This window comes from Rhopalosiphum maidis, chromosome 1 (genome assembly GCF_003676215.2).
Source record: "Rhopalosiphum maidis isolate BTI-1 chromosome 1, ASM367621v3, whole genome shotgun sequence".
NCBI lineage: Eukaryota > Metazoa > Arthropoda > Insecta > Hemiptera > Aphididae > Rhopalosiphum > Rhopalosiphum maidis.
In genome coordinates this window covers 85,879,650-85,902,660 of record NC_040877.1, presented here as the reverse complement: position 1 = coordinate 85,902,660, position 23,011 = coordinate 85,879,650, and the positions used below count along the sequence as shown (strand labels likewise).

At 28.0% G+C, this 23,011-nt stretch overlaps 1 protein-coding gene across 2 annotated transcripts; it reads left to right on the top strand.

Moving 5' to 3' along the window:
- Positions 1-4,752: 4,752 nt before the first annotated feature.
- Positions 4,753-22,448, top strand: LOC113559348. 2 transcript variants are annotated; one of them, XM_026965052.2, is made up of 10 exons: positions 4,756-5,141; positions 13,920-14,035; positions 15,035-15,279; positions 15,353-15,387; positions 15,876-15,990; positions 16,148-16,333; positions 16,408-16,594; positions 17,657-17,840; positions 20,048-20,263; positions 20,320-20,545. In XM_026965052.2, exons 2-10 carry the CDS (start codon positions 13,926-13,928, stop codon positions 20,398-20,400), a joined length of 1,359 nt encoding a protein of 452 aa, XP_026820853.1. In that variant the 5' UTR covers positions 4,756-5,141; positions 13,920-13,925; the 3' UTR covers positions 20,401-20,545. The 2 variants fall into 2 exon arrangements, with proteins under 2 accessions (XP_026820852.1, XP_026820853.1); XM_026965051.2 differs by having other exon boundaries at positions 4,753-5,141; positions 20,048-22,448.
- Positions 22,449-23,011: the final 563 nt, after the last annotated feature.

Genomic DNA, 23,011 nt, shown 5'->3' with positions numbered 1-23,011 from the left:
TGCGTGTGTTAAATCATTGTTTTGAATTGATTTATAAATTATACATAAAAAGTAGAATAGGTAGTTACAAAAATAATATCAATTAAATTATTTAATTCATTTTTTGACTAAAAATAAATTATAATAATAAGGTTCGAAAATGATTCCTTATTATTATTATTTTTTTTAATTTAATTTTTTTTTATAATTAAAATAACGTAATTTGACTTTTACATTTTTCTTTGTTTATAAATTCTAATAAGGTAGTTGTTATTAGTGTTGCACAACGATATGTTTTCAATTATTGATATCGAATAACAAACGATATCCATATAATTTATAAAACTAAAAACAATATAATACTATAATTGTTTTAACGCATTTCTTTTGGAATTATAGACATTAAAAAAAAGTTTTCATATTAAATTACTTACTATAGGTAAACAAGAAAAGCATAAAAATTATTGACGGAAAAGTAGAAAAATTAAATATTTAATTAAAATTATAGTTATATTATCGAGTAAACTATAAGTTATTAATTATTATTAAATAACTCAAAGAAGTATTGCTTATTGTTAGTGTTTATCATTTTTTGCTATTGATTAATTGTCAAAACTTAAATATATAGAAAATGAAAACTCTAATGAAATGATATTGAACGTCGATGTATTTTCGATAAATTAGTCACATCGATATTGGTGAAATTGGTTTAATATCGTTGTGCATCACTAGTTGTTATAATAGTTTATTATAAATACAAAAATATGTAAGTAGGTATTTGAAATTTTTCCCATTTAATTTTTGGTTATAATATAGACAATTTAGTACAATATTTAAAACACTGAAAATTCGAACCTTGTTTATAGCAAAAGATTAAATCAATAAATGTTAATCGACGAGAAGTGTTATCTGAGAGGACATTTTAATTACCAAATAGTATAAATATGACCACAAAAGAAGAAACAATTGAGGGTAAAGACAATCACGGGAAAAGGATTTCCAGGGGTTATTATAAGTGCCAATATATATGTTTACTTATTTTTTAAGTTAGGTAAAAATATAACTTAATCAAAACATTAGATTTAAAATATTTTAAAATGTTTATGATAAATCAAAGGCACAAAATTAAATAAATTTGGGTCTTAGCTATTGGTAATTATTGTTGGTAATAATTGGTAGATTAAATTTTGATGTTTTCAGAAGAGTTATAATAATACTCATAATATTTTATTTTAATAGTTAAGCATGAATTTGCATATAATAAAATAATAATAATAATAATAATAATAATATATACACACATATAAATATATATATATTATATTAATAATTGTTTTCTTCCAATTTTGCCAGAGTATATTTATTTTGTCATTAATATTTAAATTTAAATGTTATTTTTACATCTACTTTATTAATAACTGATAATGAAACTAATTTACCTACTATTTGTGATCTCAATTTTAAGTTTCAATATACTATGTTTATTATTAAAAAAAAAAATACTTATCTCATGATTAAAATATACATTTTTTTACTAATTTTACATGCACTTTTATGTCTTAATTAAATATAACCATATTATATACTTTAAGCCTATGTGTTAACGATTCTAGTCTGTTCATGTTGTTTTTGACATCACATCGTTTAAAAAATATTTACAATTTGTTCGCTTTTAATACATATAAATATAAATATATAATATATATATATATATAAATTAAAAAAAGAAAATTACGAATGTCTTACAATAACGATAATATTGTCTGTTGTATTTAGAAACATATCACCTACTGTGTACATGTATGCGTCGTGCGTGTTAATTTCTTCGAAATGTCTTCTATATTTATATTATAAATGCTTCCTATATCTACGCAAAATGCTATGTGTATTGAGTTTAAATTCGATATATTGAATGAAAATTACAATTAAAATGTCTATATTCATTTGGAATATCTCATTATTATGTAAGTTTCAGTAGTTTTGTAGTTTATCAGTTAGTAGCCTAACTGACCATACTGTACTTTGTTATGGGAAAAACAAACGGCCAATATAACTACCAATTTTAAATCCCAAATGAACGTATGTAAATCTCACCAATTTATAGTTGTAAGCTATATTAATTCAAACCAGATATAATAGATATATTGATGACATGTAATAGGTGTATGATATTAAATACAATTACAATAAATCAATCAATAAGACAATTTTGAAAAAGTCTTGTGTGTTTCATTATGTACAATGTACAAATATATAATTAAACATTTATATCTTCAATCACCTGAAGCTAATATACTTATACATTCCACGAACTACATTATAATATTTTGTAAAATTATCCAACTTTAGAAACAGCCCTTAATATATTTTTTGCTTATGAGACCCCCTGATAAAATAATAATATATGTATTTAATTATTTTTAGATCAAGATACAGTATTTTGAAATCATTAAATTAGGAAAAGAGTTTTTTTTTCTGTAAATCATGATTTACTTCTAATGGTTTTTGTTGGAGGGAATTTTGTAAATGATTATCCATTAAAGTTATCATTAAGGCCGCAGGTGATAAATGTGTAAACCCTGCATCAGCTGTATACAACATCTAGTATGACCGGTGAAATGTACAATACCCATAATCCACAGCAGGCATATTTGGTACATAATAGGGGATTACCTTCCGCATTTGTAGCAGGGGTTACCAAATAGTTGTTTGTTAGAAAACGAGGAAACCGTGACGGCCTATACTCCGCGCATATTGTTATGACGGTGATTTTAACTTACAGATAGTTTTTATCGTAACAAAGGAAGGTATAGTCTGCATTGCTATTTGGTATTATACATTTATCGTTAAAAAAATATGGACTTAATACGATCTTCGGTGTAAATATTATGAGCACAATAGCATTATACAGTAAAAATAGGTTCATGCCTAAAATTAATTAAAATTAAAATTATTTTATGAGTTTCATTATGCATATTCGATGTTAGTTAATTGGGATATGAAAACTTCTGAGGTACCTTGTTTACATGTTCAAGCTTTTTTACCTTATCTAAGCCAAAAGTTTTATTATACATACACGGAAAAAGTACTTGAAAATCGAGCTTTTTAGCGCAAAAGAATTAAAATATTTTGAAAATGATATTATGTCTACTAAATGCTCAGATATAAATATAGCACTTGAGTTTTCATTTTTGAATTGCAACAAGAAAACATTTGACAATTGATTTTGTTTAAAATTTAAAAATTCACATTCTTATATAATTTTATTATTTACTAAACAGTTTTATCTTTGATCTTCTATAATACAAACTAAATCCAAGTTGATACCTGAAACAACCCTTAAATTTGAAAATCGAAGCATTTTTACGTTCAATAGGTAGGTGGTGGCAGAAACGCACAAAAAAAAAAAAAATTACACATCATTGTAAAACCAATACATTCATGATTCATCGCTGAGCTCAGGATCTAAAATGTTTATTATGCTCGCAGGACGACAAAGTATAGTAAATTTACGTGTATAATATATAGTAATATAATATGGTATTCTACTGAGGTAACGTCATAAATAGTAGGAATCGTCTATCGATGGATGGCTATGTTTTATGAGTAAACAAAGATAATGCAGCTGTTGCAGCTGTCGTGATCATATAACATATTATATACCGATAGTGGTTTCCTTAACATTCGCTTGTATACTAATTTCTTATATAGTTATATAAGTGTCCATCAAATTTACCCAATTATTACGACCTTGTACTTCTAAATTTAGTTGAAATCGATTCAGGATTCTCTTACATTTTTTAGTCACACATAAGTATTTTACAGTGATGTGACCTAACTTACCTTGGCGCATTATATTCGTTGAGATCCAAACATAAATTATTATTATAATATACACCTTATACCAAAAACAATTCAGCAGTAATTTCGTAGTGCTGTTAAAATAAACCTTATCGTAACCCGTAGGTATGTGTGGATTTCATTCAAAATATCCAATTTTCCATAACTGCAGTTACAACTGTTACAAATATTTTTAAAACGGATCGCGGTCAAAAATTGATGATGAATCATAAAAAAAAAAAAAAACCACACACTGTATAGTGTACGGACGCAGCTGTTATATTACTATTGCGCATCGAGAAAAGCCGAAAAAAAGCCTTCCGCTGACAAACAACGGAATGATATACATTAGACGATGACGCGCAGCTATTATTATTATGTGGCGTATTATAAAACAAAGTGCGTTGCGTTCTAAATACGTATATTATAATATTAGTATTGTGTCGTGCGATGACAATAAAAAAAAAAAAAAACTACACGCGTTAATGCGTTTTAACAATTATATGTAATGCAATATTATTATAATATTAATTCGATATGTGTGTGTGTGTGTGTGTGTGTGTGTGTGTGTATGTATGTGCGAGAACAAACGTTTAAGTAGTAATTATAATATACCTATACGTTGTGTATACCTTTGTACGAGACATGAGTCAAAATCGACAAGGCTCGCGCCGAATGTTGTTACACAATACCTCTATATATATATATATATTTATATATTATTAATATAATATTATGATGTCGCGTGTTTTGCCCGTGCAAATATTTGAAAGTTTCACTGGATTCGACCAGCTTTTCGACGCATCCTCCGTAGCCGACGGTCGTGCCGCGCAACCCGCACAGATGGCGCTCCGGCCGCCGCCGCACGCGTAATAATATATACGCATCAGAGTTTTCGGATGGACTGCGGCGCTCCGGTCGATACACAAACGAACGCGCGCCCGAACCTATATAAAAACGTCGAGCTCCGAGTCCTCCGCCCGCAGATAATATGTAGCCGCGTCGCGTCCCACCACTGCGGCCGATCCGATCGCTGGATCTCTCCCGTTTCCGAAGTGTGTTTTTGAACGAGCGTCGCATACATGGTACCTGGTTTCCGGGTCCTTCTGGCAGCCGATGTCACCGCCGCCGCCACCGCATCCGTTCGTCCCCTCGTAAATAATTTATATTTACACAAAAATCACGATACGTCGTTTTTCCCGCGTTGACCACCCACCCGCCCGCCGACGGACGGAACCAAACGTCCGCCGCCACTACCCGTTATTCGACATATACCACCAGTGTTCTACGACTTGTATACCGGACCTGCTGCAGGAAGAAAGGTATCGTCGACATCACATAATATTATTATATATACCTACTGTGCACGATATTCATTGATATTGTTATACATATCTCTTTTTACTCGTTTACGAGATTTTGTACTATCTTCAACAATATATGGTATGTTTACCCGGGTAAAAAACTACGGAGGGGGGGGGAGGAGAACACACAAGTCTTAAATCTCACATTAGAAACGAACCATGGCTACCCATAAAACAACGTGATGATGATCCTGTATAAACACAATTCCTTCTTAATATATTTAAAAATATTAATAAGTGTATTTTAAATGCATCTGTTCTTAAAAATGTCTAGTGTCTACTGTAGTATATTTGTATTCTTTGTCAAAGGTATTACTTTGCTCACCGTAAAAATTGCAGGAGGGTAAGTGCCCCCTACCCTAAATTGATCCCCCTACAATTACGCTACTGGGTATAGACGTGAGTTTGTGACCTGGTCACTGGTCACAGTAGTCACACTTTATAATATAGACAATAAATTAAGAATCTAATTGCGGTATGCGTATGTATAAATTAAACTTAGATTGCACGCGATTTAAACCAACGATAATAATATTTATTTTTTTTTTATTGGATAAAAAACAAGACCCTCGGCAACATAGGCCACTGGGTTAATAGATAATTTAATTAATAGTATGTAATTATACTATATCATTGTCTACTTATTCTAATTATTCTAAATTGTTTTAAATCTTGGTTTGAAGTTTGGCGGCTATAACAAAATTGATAACAATATTTGATTATAATATTATTTAGTGTGATTTTCACTAGCTGCTTTCGATAGAAGTTTCCGTGACGACGGTATGTTGTGGAATAACTACTGTAAATTGAAATACACGTATATGTATATTTTTTTTAGCTATACCTACGTGGGCCACGGGGTTATATTTATATATGCACCCCGTTTTCGTGCTCTAACAACTATATCGATAATAATGCTATGAATCGTATTGCAAAATGTTTAAGGAATGTGTAATGATGTTATTTTTCATATTAGTCATATTCAATGTACCTAAATTAGATAATGGTTTGCTGTAACAATACAATTACAACCACCCTGCACTTTAAACATTAAAAACACTTTTCATAATATAATATCCACTTAACAATACATAGATTACATGTATTTTTACAAATTTTACGTATGTAAAATATTTGGTTCATAAATCATAAGCTTATAGATATGAATTAAAGAAGAAACAAACACGTTTAGAAGAGAATTATCAATGTATTTTTTAACATAAAAAGTATATCTACTGTTTTAAAGCTATATTATAAATAATTATAGATAGGTAGACATTTAGGTAAGTTCTTCGTACTTATACATACCGTCAATTTAGTATTTTAATTATTACGGCTTGTTGCTATATGGTAAATATAACTTATAAGTAATACTTATTATTCCATTAATAATTAATATAATTGAGTTAATAAAGTGTTTGAAATTATATTTTACCACAAAATAACATTTTATTTTGTCATAAGATAACTCGTGTTTTTCTCTTAACCGATGTTTACTATGGTCTATTTATTATTTATGTAGGATAGATATTGTAAAACTTTACGACATACTTTTTTAAATCATATTATATCGTTATATTTAATATAGATAATATTACACATGGTCCCTAATATTATCATTTAGTGATTGATTATTTTTCACCTAATTTTTTCGCTATATAAACAATTATTTATATGTTTAATCAGAGAGCTTTCATATTTCACAGGTTTTCTTCAAGTTCCATACTTTTTAACTAGCCCTTTTTTTTGTGTAAGAATAAACATTATATTTAATTTTAAGTGATTTCTTAAGGATATATTAATTGGTTTTTTGATCATAAATTAATCTACTTGTCAGATATACGAATCGTGTTGTTATAAAGATAATATTTTAGGACTTGAGATAATGATAAAGTAAAAAAAAAACTCTATTTAAAAAAATTTTTCACGGATTGTACTTTTCAATTAAATTCTCAAGATTTATTTTTGTTTATTATGAACTTAACATCACAAAACTAATACTTTTTGAAATTTCAAGAAATATTCTTTAAATGAGGTCGTAGAAAAAAATATGAAATTAAAGTTAACAAAATAATTTCATAATTTCTGATTGTCTATTTTATTAACTTCTAAAATGAGTTCAATATACTTTATTTAGAACTTGCGATTTTTAAAATGCATGTAAATTACAATATTTGCAATGACTACTAGAGCCAAATGTTTTTTATGGAAGTTTTTATTTTTATAATATAATTAAGTGTTTTACTATTTAAGCGCATATTATTTTTAGAGATTTCAAAAGTAAGTCTTGTTAAGTTTATACGCAGAATTAATAAAAAAAATAAATAATACATCAACAATACATTTCGTTGGTGCCATCTATATTATATATATATGTATGTATGTATATATGTATATGTATGTATGTATATATGTATTGTGAATTGAGAATTTTACTTATGGTTGCCTAATTGCCGAACTATTGAACCGATTTAAATAAAAGCTTTATCAATATTTTCTTTGAAATTTGGAGGGTGTTTTAAGTTTTTTTTAACCATTATAGTATGTTTTAAGGTAGCTCACAAAGTAACGTATGCGTTTCGTTTTGTCTTAAGAAAATTTAATAAATTGTGTTTGTATGTATGGTTGCTATTCGTTACAGAAATAAAATTTAAAAATAAATGTATGTACTAGCTGATTGCTAAGGATATTTTAAAAATAAAATAATTAATATAATTTATTATTTGTTACATTACAAATATACAACAAAAAACCAATGTCTTTTTGTTTTTAGTTTATAGACTAAAAATTGACTCAACCAATTTTAACGAAAGTTTTAGATAATGTTTTTAGAAATATTATTAGGAAAGTTTAGAGATTTTAACCATATAAAAAAATATGCTAAGTGTTATATTAAATCCACTATACAGGACACAGGTGTATTATTCATCACGGTCGAATTAGTTCACTAGTTCTCAAAACTAGATAAACTGATGCTGATTTGACCATGAACTGAGTTAAACTAAACCCGAGATACAACGATATAACGTTGTATCTTATGTTTGTTCATTTTCTCGGGTAAAGTCAGGTTATACAGTAATATAAATATAAAATATTTTAAGTCTAAGTATTTGTCCTATTGATAATAATATGTCATTTGAAATTTTATTCTTAATTATTGCATTATTTTACTGTTTAGAAATGTTTATTTCAAAATATAAATTATTGCAAACTACTCAGAATCAATTAAAAAAGTTTAGGTACTATAATCTATAACATTATATATTATCCATTAAATCTACATTATGAAGTATGAACATTTAATATTGAGTTGACATTAGCATATATTGTAACAAAGAAACTAATCTTATTGAAGTTAAAAATATTGTACTTCATATATGATGTTAAATAGATTGTAACTTTTTAAAAGGCTTTTAATAAAAGTCACAGAAATGACTGGAAGAATGATACGTATGCAACATTATTAGTATACTCAAGAACTTGAAAATAACTATTATACAGAACTCTTTCTTTATGTCAAGTATTAATCAAACACACGTGCTCTTTATTGCCTATAGGCTATAGGCAATTATAAATCGATTATAATTGGATTGGATTATCATCGTATGTATCAGTATTAAAGTAAATAATTTATTATCAGACATTTAGACTGTAATAACTGTTTATATATTATTGCCACTTATTTAGAATATTTTAGATAACACTTTTTTCTTTTTAATATTTAAATTTACAAAGGTATATTGCATTTTACTTTGGTCTTTGATTTATTATAATAATGTTTTAGTTTTGACTAAAATACATTTTTTTCGGAAAATCAGTGATCTATTTGATCTTATTCTAAGACGTATATTTAATTTAATACATCATTATTGCGAATTGTTATATAAAGCTATCAAGATATATCAATGTTGAACACCTGATATAATACCATCACGTCGTTGACTCTTAGGTATTATACTCTTATCTAAATTATAAACTTATGCGATATGTTTAATAATATATTATATATATTTAACATATTAAATAGTTAGATACAAATGAATCCATTGACTTGTCGAAAGCATATTTATTAGTGATTACTGAAGTTATATCTAAACGTATACGCGATAATCGGTGTAATTGCAATCATTTGAAGAGCTTAATACATAATGATAATTATTTTCACTAATTGTAACCTACACCTTACTTATTAATTTTATTTATAGTTATAAACGCTAGTCAGCTTTTTACGTGTATGAAATATCAATATCATTATATCTATTACTAAATAGTTATAACATCGGTAAAATAAGTTATATGATTTAAAATAATAGTACGAAAATACAAGTAATTAAGTATTTAAGGCCAATATTAATCTAAATTAATATAATTTAAAGATCACATAGTTCCGATTGATGAATCATTCTTTAGAATATTTGAACGAGAAATCAAAAAAATTGAAGGTTTTGCTGGATCTTGTACGATCTTGTTGAGTTCTATTCAGTGTATGCAAACCGATTCTCTTACGTCCATGTACATTCAAACGATAATTAATTCATTGTATAGCTATATTGGTATGTATAAGGCCAGTTCGCCATAAATAGGTACGCTTCTTATTCTTAAATAGCTAAACATTTTATACTTTTTAAAAGGACTAGTTTGAAAATAAGCTATTATAAGATTCCATGATTAGATTACATAACACAGTATTAATCTGTATATTGTCATACTTCTAACACCATCGACAAAGAAAATAACGATACATTATATATAATACGTTATAGATGTATACGATGTATATAATATTGGTATTTCTATTATTTATAACAACTTTGTTGTCATTGTAAATATCTCTTATGCAATTTATACACATTTCTTAAGTTTGTCGAGTTCCTAAATTCAAACACAAATAGGGTAACGTAATTTATTATTTGCTTATGTGCACATTTTTATTTTTATTTAATTTAATTTTTTTTTTGCACTATACTATGATCTATTCACACGGTTTAAGTGATTGCAAATATAATGACGCAAGTAGGCAAAAACATTTTTCGAGTGTCACAATAATAAAGCCATATTTTATTTTACTTTACAAATGATAACAACAATGAGTATTGATTTTTTGAATTGCTGCTTAAAATCTATTGTTCGTTCACTTATAATGTATACATGTAATTAAATATATTAAGTATAGTTAACATAATAACAAGAAAGCTATCTATACTATTTTATACGTGGTTATACCGCGAGGATTTTATGAATAAATCTCCTACTTGGATTTAATGATATCGAATTTATCTTATTATTCAATAACGTTTTGTACCGACTACCGGTAGATAATGGGTGTATTATCACTAAATATAACTATAACTATAATACTATAAAAACCATCACTTTTCATTTTTATAAGATCAAAAGTTCAAACAGGTGCATAAACAACTTAAATGTGGCACGCATTGAAATAAAAATATATACTACAATGAGTTTTTCAAACTTTAAACAATTAGTTATTAAGTATTAAGTATTAAGTTTCAAAAAAGTATATTATATTTATTAATAATAATGATATAATTTCAATTATTTGATAATTAATTAAAATATGAATAATATGCTATTGAATATTAATTTTTATACTATATATACTTCATTTGAGATATAAAAATACAAAAATATTATGCATTATGTACTAAAAAATTGAAAACAAGTGCAAAATAAAAATTTGTATTTCAGTTAAGTGAAATATATATGGTTCAATTTTGGTTTTTTTAGCTTTTAGTGTTGACTAATCTGTATAAATTTTTAAAAATTAATTTTTCAATTCAAAGCTGCTATTAAAAGTATTATGGATTCTCTTGTTGAATTTAAGATAAAAATAATATAGTGATATTCTATTTTATAATGAAGTAGTAGGTTGATATTTCATTTTTTATGAAATAAATAATATCATCTATACTTTAGCCGTAACTTAAGCTATATATAATATAATATTTTGATGCAGGATAATATGGAATATATAGCTCCCAAATGAGACTGCTCAATTACTCTAAATCACTTTTCATTACTTCACATTGAATATTTGTCAACTTACACTACTTGTGTGGTTATGATTTTAAAATAAAGATGCAAATTAAGTGAGTGCATGGCAATATTTTGCATCTAAAGACTACAATAATCAATATTCTACATGTATTTAGAATATTTAGACACCTATATTTACTACACATTAATCGTTATTAGAGATTCCTACGGGTAATATGTTAATGTTAACAATTAATTATGTGTTAATACCATTATAACTTAATATTTAAATTATATTTACGTCATTTTCTGATTTAAAATATTACAAAATTGTTTTTTCGTTAAACATAATATTATATAATCGTATAACTACTCCGTGTTATTAAAGTGTAATGTACTTTGGTCAAACAATTATATTATTGTATTTATTCTATGATTATATAATATAGTCTTATAAATAATAGTTTACAATAGTTTATGTTTAATTGACAGGTACGATCACAGACTGACAGACTATAAACTTATATAGTCCGTGGCATGATGCTGTCTAGTACGTAGTTTTGTTTAGTAATATGTCTCGATAAAGAAGTTATAATAATTGCTTTTTTTAAATAATGAATTAATTTAATCCGTGGATTTAATATTAATAATGACTGATTGAATATTCGCAGTTTTTATAAAACCAATTTGAATACTCTTGGAATTGTAAATAGCTTATTAGTGGGACTTTATAATATTAAATATATTTTTATGAAAAAGTAGTGTTCATTAGTAGCATAAAATATTCATAAATTTTGATAAATAATATATCATATATAATAATATAAAACATTACTTTCTAGCAATTATATGTTAAAATTATAAGACTAATAATCATTTTATATTTTATATACAATTACCGGATATGCTTTTATAGGTAGTAGTTGCATTATAATATAATATTATTATATCGATAAGTACTCATATAATTTATTATAATTGTAGAGGCTACGTGACATTTTAAGCAAATATCAAGTGATTAGTTCAAGAGGAGTATTTCTATATTATACTTGTGTAGATATAGATAAATTGTAAAAATAATTTCAATAAAAAATATAAATTGTTGTTTAATTTCCGTCGAAAATTATTGTAATGACTCATTATATTAATATTCAATAATGACTAATGGGCATAACAATTAACACGAATACAAGACTATGCTTGAATTAAAAGCCAAATAATAAGCTATTCAAATTTACTAATCAAATTTTATTTTGGTAGGTTATTATGTTGGATACGTTAACTGTATAGTGTATAAAAGATTATTGTATATATTTAAATTATTTCGTGATATTTTAAAAATGCATTTATCTTGTAAAGGTCTAGACAACTAAGACTAAGTGAAACTCTATATTTAATAACTAAAAACAAATAAAGTTAAATTGAGAATTCTTTTTTACCGACGAATTTATTAGTGCTTGATTAGTCTTGATTAGATGCGCTAAAAATTAGTAAGCAATTTAATAATGACGGTTTATATACAATATAATTACAAATTTAATATTTAGGTATACAATAACATGCCCATGTGACACTAAAGTATACAATTTAACGATTATAGTACAGCTCGTTGTACCTAGCTATTATACAAATGTCAGTATATTATTTTAGGAGTTATTATGATTATTTTATAAGAATAAAAACAATAACTAGTATTTTCTCAATTAGTACTGTGTTAATTTATCGAACATACGAGTGACTAATAATGGATTATCAAACAGTTAAGAATTTGTATAAACATTTTTTTTTTTTATTGAATTTAATATTTACACCTCGAAATTTAAACAAAACATAGTAGAAGTCGTATATTATATTATATTGTATATCTTTATGGTATATAAGTGCATGTATTAACATACTATTAGAAAATTATAAAGTTCTATTTTCACATTTTATTATATTTGTTAATATTTTCCACATAATTTAAAATGTAAATAAAACATTAAGTCTAAAATATCGGAATTTTTCCCTTTAGACTACTAGCATAAACATTATAAAAAAGGTGGCAAGTGGGTACTGCTCTTCTGTACATTATATGTCAAGTGGGTCATTGTAATGAATGTGTTAAATTTTAATTCAATAAAATAATTTCTTTGTATATGAAAAACGATTCTGAGCAGAGACAGTCTGTTGGTCTATACACTAAGTATATTTCTCGTTGTGTATTTTGATATTAGCGATATTGCTATTATAGTATTTTATTTTACTATTAGTATTAATATAGCCCGTAGGTAGATTACATTTTTTTCTGAAAACATTACATTTGTTATTATAATATTATATTTGTTCTATATTATATTATTGTTATTAACTTTTGAATTAATACCACCTTACCATAAAACAGTGTGAAATAGATTCATTTTTCATGGTATAAATAGCTAGGTAATAGTTTAAAAGGAATTTTTAGAATCTCATTGTATTAAAATACTTGATGAAAATCACATTTATTTTCTGTTATTCGTTTTTGAGTTACATTAAAAATACAAAATAATTTTTATATACATAAAAACAAATCCAAAGTATAAATTGATCAGTTGAAGTGTTTAATATTAATCATTTATTATAATATGATATAATATTATAATTGTGTATATGTAGATTATAGGTACAATAAAAATAATAAGAATTAATAATATTATTCAAGTTATTTAAAAAAATATGTAATTGTTTAACTAATATATTGAAATTAATTCATTTCAGGTCAAAATGTCAACGATATCAAGTTTTTGCGATATTTTGATGGTGAAAGTGGTTGGAGATCCTGATTGGCGGCAAAGATTTGTCGTGCTTAGCAATAGTACACTATGGATTTATGGGTAAGCACTGTTATAATAATAATGATAAATTAAAACAATCTAAGACGTATTAAATGCATAGAATGATTGGTTTAACAGATAACATTAATTGTTTTTAAAAGTATACAAAATCAAAAATTGATAATAGGTCCACGAACAACAAAAAATAACTTTGTACAGAAAACCAATCTTAGCGGAGATGGTTTGTCAGCCTATATATCTAAGGATACTCGAATATATATTTCTATTTCTATAGATAATTGAGTTAGTTGATATATTTTAGTAGTTTCAATTTCTGATATATTTTTCATAGATTTTAACTTTCAAATTTTTATTTTGATCAATTTTGTTAAAATTTGAACTTTAAATATTTATAAGAAAATGTGAGGATATATTTTCGATATTTTTTTAATGGGTATTAATAACTTATGAAGAGTGTTGTATTAAATTTTCAAGCTTTTTTATTAAAAAAACAAATATTTTATTAGTCATAAATCGAAAGAGGAAAAATATTTTTAAAACTATATTACTTCTAGAAAATAGAAAACAAATATTTTGTTAAAATTATAAAGCTATTAAGTTATTAATTTCTGAGTTACAATAATAAAAAAAAAATATTTATTTTGTCAAAAACGTGTTTTGCTTAAAAATTTTAGTTTATTTCAATTGTTTTGAAAATCACTTGGAATCTATTACTTCGTTCAAAGTACCAACTAGATTAAAATTGCTACTAGAAATACATTAAAAATTGAAATTGAAAACACTTTTATTGATATTTAAGGTGACGTCACAAAAAAAACCACATTATTATAAAACCAATACATTTATTGGTCAGTTCAGAATCTAAAAATTTTTTTTTTTAAATAAACAAGTAGGTAATTTAAAATTCTAGAATGTCATGTAATTATCTATAATTTTTTCAAGTATAATAGTTAAAAAAAAAAACATTTTTCGAAATAATGAGAGTTTATAGTTAAAAGAATAATTTTGTATAATACAAAATATTACTTTTATTGACAGGGATGATCAAGATCCACGAAGGACAAAAATTCATGCAGTAAGAGACTTGGCAGTATGCCGAAGAATTTGCGACGGAAGCCACTTAGTTTTGCATATCAAAAACATAGCTAAATTGGATTGGTTTAAGATTAAATTTAACACAGAAAAACAACTAATTGCTTGGAAGAAACGTTTGCGACAAGTAAAAGAAGCTTGGAATGAAGAGACTTATTTTCAATACCTTAATCAAAAATCTCAGCTCAGATGTAAATTGATTATTCTATATCTTAATTTAATAGTATGTTGATTATTCAATCAGTATTTTGTTTTTTTTTCCAGCTCCATATGAGCCATTAACTAGGATAAATCAACAGGTATGACGATCATCTTTATTTTATATTATATTATACAGTTGAACCTTTATTTAACAAACTTGATGGTTCTTTTAACAAAATTCATTAAAAAAAAATAATAATTTTCTTTACTTAAAAAACCAATTTTTACTGTACGAAATAAATGCAAATATGTATATACGTATGTATAATAAGTATTAATGAATTAATTAAAATAAAAATAAAATAAAATAATCAAACAATAATCTAAGGTGATAACATTTAACTAGGCATACCTAGTTACTAGTTAGCATACTCATAGCATGAAAATTTCATGGTTCCATAAAATATTTCGTTATATAGAGAGTTTAGTTAAATAGAGGTTCACAATATATACAGCTGAATATGTATCTGGACAATAGATAAGAAAAATTTAAATTTAATTTTAAAACCATTCAAATAAATTGTATAAAGATATTTATAAAAATATTTTATTATTTATATTAATTAATTAATTTATAAACGTTCAGGTGCCTAGTAATAAATTATCAAAGCCTCCACGCATGCCATTTTCCAGGAGCCGTTCACTTCAAGAAATAATAAGTTGGGAAAAGTTACCCATGACACTCACTCAAGTAAACAAGGGTAAGTTCACCAAGTTAAATTAACAATTTTCCCCTCTTAGTTTGCATTAAAACCTTGTTATATTATGTTAATGCACAATATACGTACAGTTATTTACATTTCTACAAATTATATACATATATTATTATGAATTATAATCGCTGAATATTTCTATTAGAGATGCTTTGCGGAATAAACGATATAGACGCAATTTTAGTCAGAGTTCGATTATCAATATTGGAAAACGAAATGGCTTACAACAGAGAAATGGACAAAATGTTAGTCGCTTTTAAAAAACGAGCTCTATGGCCAGATTATTTCCTGATGGACGACAAATCGTTAATTGAACAAACGCTATCTAAATGTGAGCAAGAGTTTAATAATTAACAATTTGAAATTGGTATACTATAATGGAAATGAGTATGGTTCATTTTTTAGTGAAGGAGAGCTCAGACACACTTTTGCACGACGTCGAAGATATGTGGCCAGACGCTCCTATGGTATTACAGAGTTTGGATGATCTAGCTGATTTGTTAATTAAACACTTGAAATCAGTGGCAAGGACCCGAATGATCACCTACTGCCATCTTCTACGGGATTTTAGGCCTTTCTTACGTAATAATCTGTAAGTAATGGACATTGATAAATTTAAGTGATGATGGCTTATTCAAATTTTAACCGACCACGATGAAAATATTTTTTTTATATAATATATGCTTGAAATGTATACGTTAAGGTTGTTACTATTATATAATGCAGACATTATTCATTAAATAGTAAATTTAGGCGAGTACTTTGGTTAACGCACTTTTTTAAAACTCAATAAAATCAAAATTATACAATCGTGGATAATTTGAATCGGTTTAACATAATTATGTTTTTACCACCGCAATTTGTGAACGCAGTTTCATACTACTCGTATTATCAATGTATAACATATGTATCTACGCCTAGTTATAAACGTTATAACAGTATAGAGACAAAATTGATGGGCCTATCCCTATATTCATTTTTGATTAATACCTATAGGATATTATAGATATCTAATAAATTTTTGATTTCATTCGAAATCGAATTAGTATGTTATAGTTTATGATCATATTGTGACAAGGATCAATTTTTAAAATACGAAATCGTTTGATTAAAAAAAAAATTATAATATGCATTGAATATTAATAGATTTGTTTAAAAAAAATGTATGACTGAAAAGTAGGAAGACAATATTTGATTATTTGTCCAATGAAAAATATAATAAAATAATAAGTTAATGTTAAGTTATAAAGTAATATTATATTTTTATATATCGATGTTATAAATAAATTATTGATGTAAGCCCTCTTCAAATGATATTCTTGCAATATCATACTTAATAGAATTGTTTTATAATGAAAAAATAGATTAAGAATGCATTTTATTTTTTATACATACCAAAATAACTTATTTTTAATCATAAGATTAACAATATATCCTCTTAATCGAGTAAATATGGTTTAATTAAAATTCATACCTTTGCAGAAAATCGTAATAATCTAATATAGTAAATATAATTATATTTAATAATACATGCAATATTTTATTACTTCAATAAGTATATATTACATTTTTATCTGGCTGATTCCCACATTATCCGTCTGTCAACATTCAATGTATTTTTTTTATTAACGTCAACCTTTTTATTATCATCTAGAGAGAGCGTGGACGACATATACGCAGATGTGTACAGCGAACACTTTTATATGGAACGAGCGCTTCTGCCGATCTTCCGGGTCTACAAGTTAAAAGGCATATCTAAAAAGCTGGCTGTCATGTTATTCACTGAGAAGGACACCAACAGCGCACGTTGGAACAAACTGTTCGACCTGTGTCAGGAGGTATGTACGAAAAGACAGCTAATCGCATTTAAAACGTACATTGTCATAATACATTGACTTGTATGGCGTATGCGATAATGTACACGAATACACAAGTCACAATAGATATCACTCGAAACTCCAATCCATTATTGGTTGTTTGTGGTAAACTCGATTATAATAGCATTTTTTTCTTCTTCTTATTTTCTCAAAAAAAAAAAAAACCCGACCGAGGTCAATATCGATTGAAAACATAATCCACAATTATTACTATCTTTGCATATTTATCATTTTTTCAATAATTGTAAGTAGGTATTCACTCGAATACGGTGTGCTATTATGTCAACGTATATAAGTATAGTGTGACGTAATTTATTTTTTGGTTATTAAGATGTCTGCAGTATATATGTTTACAAAATGTTATTACATGGTAATACGTACTCAACTGATTAAGTTTTTAAGCTCTGTTTTTGAGTTTTAATTTGTGCCGCTTATATTTTATGGCTGTAACGTAAAGATAATAATTGTTGTAATAATCATGCATTTGATTAAATATCCTAATTTTATTTATTATTATAATTTTTATCGGTATGATGCAGTCAACATGACGTATTTAAACATTAATATAAGATATTAATAAATATTTTTATTACATGTACATAATATATATATATACGATTTAACTATTGAGAACCAATATTTTTGCAAATGGTTTGACAATTGTAAGAATGTAGTATTAATATGCATTTAAATCTATAAACTATAGGTACTCCAAGGTGACGTGTGTTAATGATATTGTTATTCGCTATACATGTTTATTTTTATTAATATTCATATCTATTATAAGTTTTTCTTATACATTTATTACGTGTCATAATAATTAAAGATTTCGTTAGATACACACTACCCACTTGCTTTAAAATGTTTTTTTTCATACACACAGTATACCTACCTATAAAACACTTAGTATATTATATTTCCATCATATAAAGGTGACCTAACCTGGCTAAAAATTCTATCAGTGGCGTAGCCGTGGGGGGCAGTGGGTCATGCCCCCCCTCCCTATCGGCTTTATCAACTTAATATAAAAACAAACTGTTATTGTTAATTGTTAATTATGTTTTTTTAGTACTTTGGGATTGGCTCCCTCCCCCATTTTAAAATTCTGGCTACGCTGTTGAATTCGATCGATATATTTTTAATTCTCACGCCAATGAAGACAAAAATGTGTTTTGAATTCATACATCTTGTACATTTATCATACAATTTAAAGTAAATAACTTGTGTATTAAGTATCCTATTCATACGAGAAATACTGATTTTTTTCTGATTATTTAGAATAAGTAGATACTTAAAAAGGATCGAATAAAGCCGTGTCTGTTGCAGACAATGTAATCAGATTAACCGTTAACAGTATTTGTAACGATTCTGTCACGAAAGATCAAAATATTCCGTAAAGAACGTCTATAATAATATTATATTATACGAATACATCGTAATATAATACAAATAATTCGTATAGAATTGATGACAATATTATAACATTAAAAGTATTGAAATTGGATATGGCACCGTTCACCACAGTCGGTTGCGCATGGAAAATAAGATTTTCGAAACGGTTAAGTATCCGTTTGCGTTTCTTTGTATCGCGTGTATATGACTAAATATTATAATATACAGGGTTCTTCGGCCTTGCTGTCCTTATCGATCGTTTTTCTTGATAATTATAAATTTAAACATTTTTGAAAAGTATTATAAAGAGTCACGATATTATTCTTATATTATTCAGTTCATGCTTTTATTTTGGTTACTCGAAATGAAATTTAAAATTTAAAAAAATAGTGGAATTGTCGGTGTAAGCGTTTCTAAAAAATCCGAAATAGCCTATATTTATGAGAGTAGCAAGTTTTCAAAACGTACTGAAATTCTACGAGCACCGAGTTTAGACTAAGTTTAGACAGAATAACAAGACGTAGTGTATTGTTATATTAAACCTATACATTTTGCGCCTATAAAATATGATTTTGGGCGCGTGTGCCCTTGTAAGCACCCTGTACACTTTTTTTATGCCACAAACAATATCATAACACGATAGTGGATTGGGTTGTAGGCGTTGTGTAAGGTTATATTATCATTGCGCTCAAAATGTCTGTCCGGCGCATCCGGTGGCATCACGAGTAGCAACGGGCTTATTGACGTAATACATCGTTTTTCACGTGTAATTGCAGACGCTGACCGAGACGTACGGCGAGCTGTCCAGACTGTTCGGCGACTATTACGCGCTGAGCGTGACGCAGTTGTTCGCGTTCAGCGACAAGCACGCGGCGTTCGAGCGCAACGGCAACATGAGCCTGTTCGAGAAGTTTGAACTGGCCAGGGAGGTGAGCGAGATATGCGACTCGGTGGTGCCGCTCATCAAGGTGGTGATCGTGGAGGGCGGCAAGCGCGGTGACGGTACCGCCGCGGCCGCGTCCGACGACGTGGTGGCCGCGGTCGAGGCCGCGGCGGCCGGTCACCGGCGCAGATGCGGCGCCGACTGCTGGGACGACGGGTATGGGAAGCGGGACGCCCGGCCGTTTGAGAAAATGACGTGCAAAAATCCGTTCGGCACCATCATGGAATACGACGTGGACAGGAAGGCGGCGTGCCGGAAGAACTGCGGCGGCGGCGGCGGCAACAACAAGAACAGGCAGAGGAAGACCGCGGCGGCCGGCAAGTGCATCGAGCTGAAGGTGTACTCGCGTTCCGTCAACTATTTCCACGAACAGTTCGACGAACAAGCGGTCGTCTGCAGCGGGTTCGTCGGGACGCGCACGTCGTCCGCCGTCTCACTGCCCTACTGACGGGTCGTTTAATATAACAATATTACGTACTATGTTGTGTATGAAGACATGTATGTGCGTGTTCTTAGAGACCGAGAGCGGTTGATATAGAGGAGCTTCGATGGGGCGGTCTCGTCCTCAATCACAATATTATTTGAATTTATCTATTACCAAATAAGAGCGTCGAGAACGATATATATATATATATATATATATATATACATATATTATATTTTTTTTAAATCGTAAAACATTACGCCTACGCATTATCACACACACACGCACGCACACATACACACGCGCCGTCACATCACGGCATAACCGGCAGACAGCAGTAATGAAGGTACTACACCGGTACAACAGCGGCGTGCCCTGCGGATTTGTCGAATGTGGCAGAGAGGATATGATTTTTTTACTATTCTCTTAGAACGAAAAAATAAAAAAATATGTATTCTCGCATTCATCTAGTTAATGTTTTAATTAAACACATCATTGATCGCGCGCGTTTTCAAAAATCACACAGAAAAAATATTGGGCTTAGAATTTTTGGTTTAGACAATACCCTATGAGAAATCAATAGACAGAAATGAGCCAAAAGGAAGATTCGGCACGTTCATTCCTCCCCCCCCCCGCTCGCCACGAGCACGTTCGCGTACAGTACATCGGTATTCTGATATTAGGGAATTACGGTCGACCCGGCGTAATGTGCCTACCGATAATCCGGAGAGGGCCGCGATTCACGACAATAGTACTTGGGGCGCGTACCACTTAGGCAATTCGATCCAAAACGTCAACTGTATGGGCGAATATGTAAACCACGAAAAATACTGTTTGGCCGAATAAGTATGAAGTATGAATAGATTTACAGATATTTAAATTTAAATTAATAAAAATATTTTTATGTACTTTAATTGAAAAAATGAACATAATAAAATCACATATTATAGGTAACTATTATGTCATAATAATGTCACTATAATCAAATTCATATAACTATATTATTAGTAATTTAGTGAATTTAAAAAAAAAATATTGGTACCTACAATAACATTGTAATATACCTATATTAATTTTGTCCCCATAAAAAATGCATACATATCATTCGTACACGTGAGGATAATTATGACATTCGCCTAAACGGTGTCAGTGGTGTTCGCCCAAACGGATTATAAAGTTTTTGGTCAAAATTATTACCACCACCCTCTAAGAGGAATAATAAAGAGGTCTCGGTCAGATATTTTATTGATAATTTTTTAGAAGGCGGAGAGGAGAGAATTCACAATTTTTAGAAAAGTTTCGTCGCGATGCATGAGTATAAATACCTACGTAATAACTGTAAGTTTGAGTGCATTTCTTTTTTCCCCGGCATAAATAGTGAACTGTAGATGAGGCTTATTGACGGCGCAATATCTTAAAAATAGCAATAAAAATATTATCATAGTATCAAGTATTTAAAGTTATTGAATATATAGTGGCGATGCTACAATGCGAGATAAATCAAACGCAGCAATATAGGTACTATTCAAATATAGAGAATACATTTTAGATGTCAAAATTTTGTAACAACCACGGTGTGTAAGCTCTAGTTGGTTTATCTATAGTAGATACGGTACCTATACCTACTTAGTTGTTTTATTTTTATATAAACTTCCACGAATAAGATAACAAAAAAAAAAAAAAAAAATGTTATTTAATAAACCATATATCAAAATTTGTATCAATGAAATATAGTTGTAAGAACGCAATTGCACACATTTTGTAACGCCATTATAATGTCAATAAAAAAATAAAATTTCACGGAGTTCAATGTTTTATGTATAATATATTAATGGTAAAAATGCTTACAAGTTACTATACAATTATTTTAATAATTGCATAAAATTTACGTTTTTCCTTAATGTCTTGTTTTTTTTTTTTTTAAGGAAGAGTAGTGACAGTGATAATTAGTCATTTTTAAATTGTAATTAATTTTAATTTGCGTGTAATTTTGTCACTTCGAAGTGGAATTGTGCATTAATTTGCATTAGCTAGGTTTTAGCCTGTTTCAATTCTGCACACGTTGCATTTCTGTTTGGCGCATCATCTACTTCCATGGTAGCACACGTCATGTAATGGTGGTGATTGTAAACTCCGCCAGAATACCGGTTAGATAAAAAGGTAATGAAAAGGTCTAACTCCGCCAGTGTTAAGGCCTTCCCACATTAAATACTTTGACATCCGTTGCGATAACATACGTCGAAATTTCTAAAGTTGACATGTAAAACATAACAGTACCTATCACAAAAATATATAGAAAAAAAAATAATAGTCTTAGAGAACACTATAAATAATAAATTATAATAATGATATAATTCGTCTTGAATATCTACA

Coding starts and splice junctions, on each gene's coding strand:
- LOC113559348 (XM_026965051.2), top strand. CDS start 13,926: ATGTCAACGATATCAAGTTTTTGCGATATTTTGATGGTGAAAGTGGTT. Junction 15,280..15,352: donor TCAAAAATCTCAGCTCAGAT/GTAAATTGATTA, acceptor TTTTTTTTCCAG/CTCCATATGAGCCATTAACT. Junction 15,991..16,147: donor ACTCACTCAAGTAAACAAGG/GTAAGTTCACCA, acceptor TATTTCTATTAG/AGATGCTTTGCGGAATAAAC.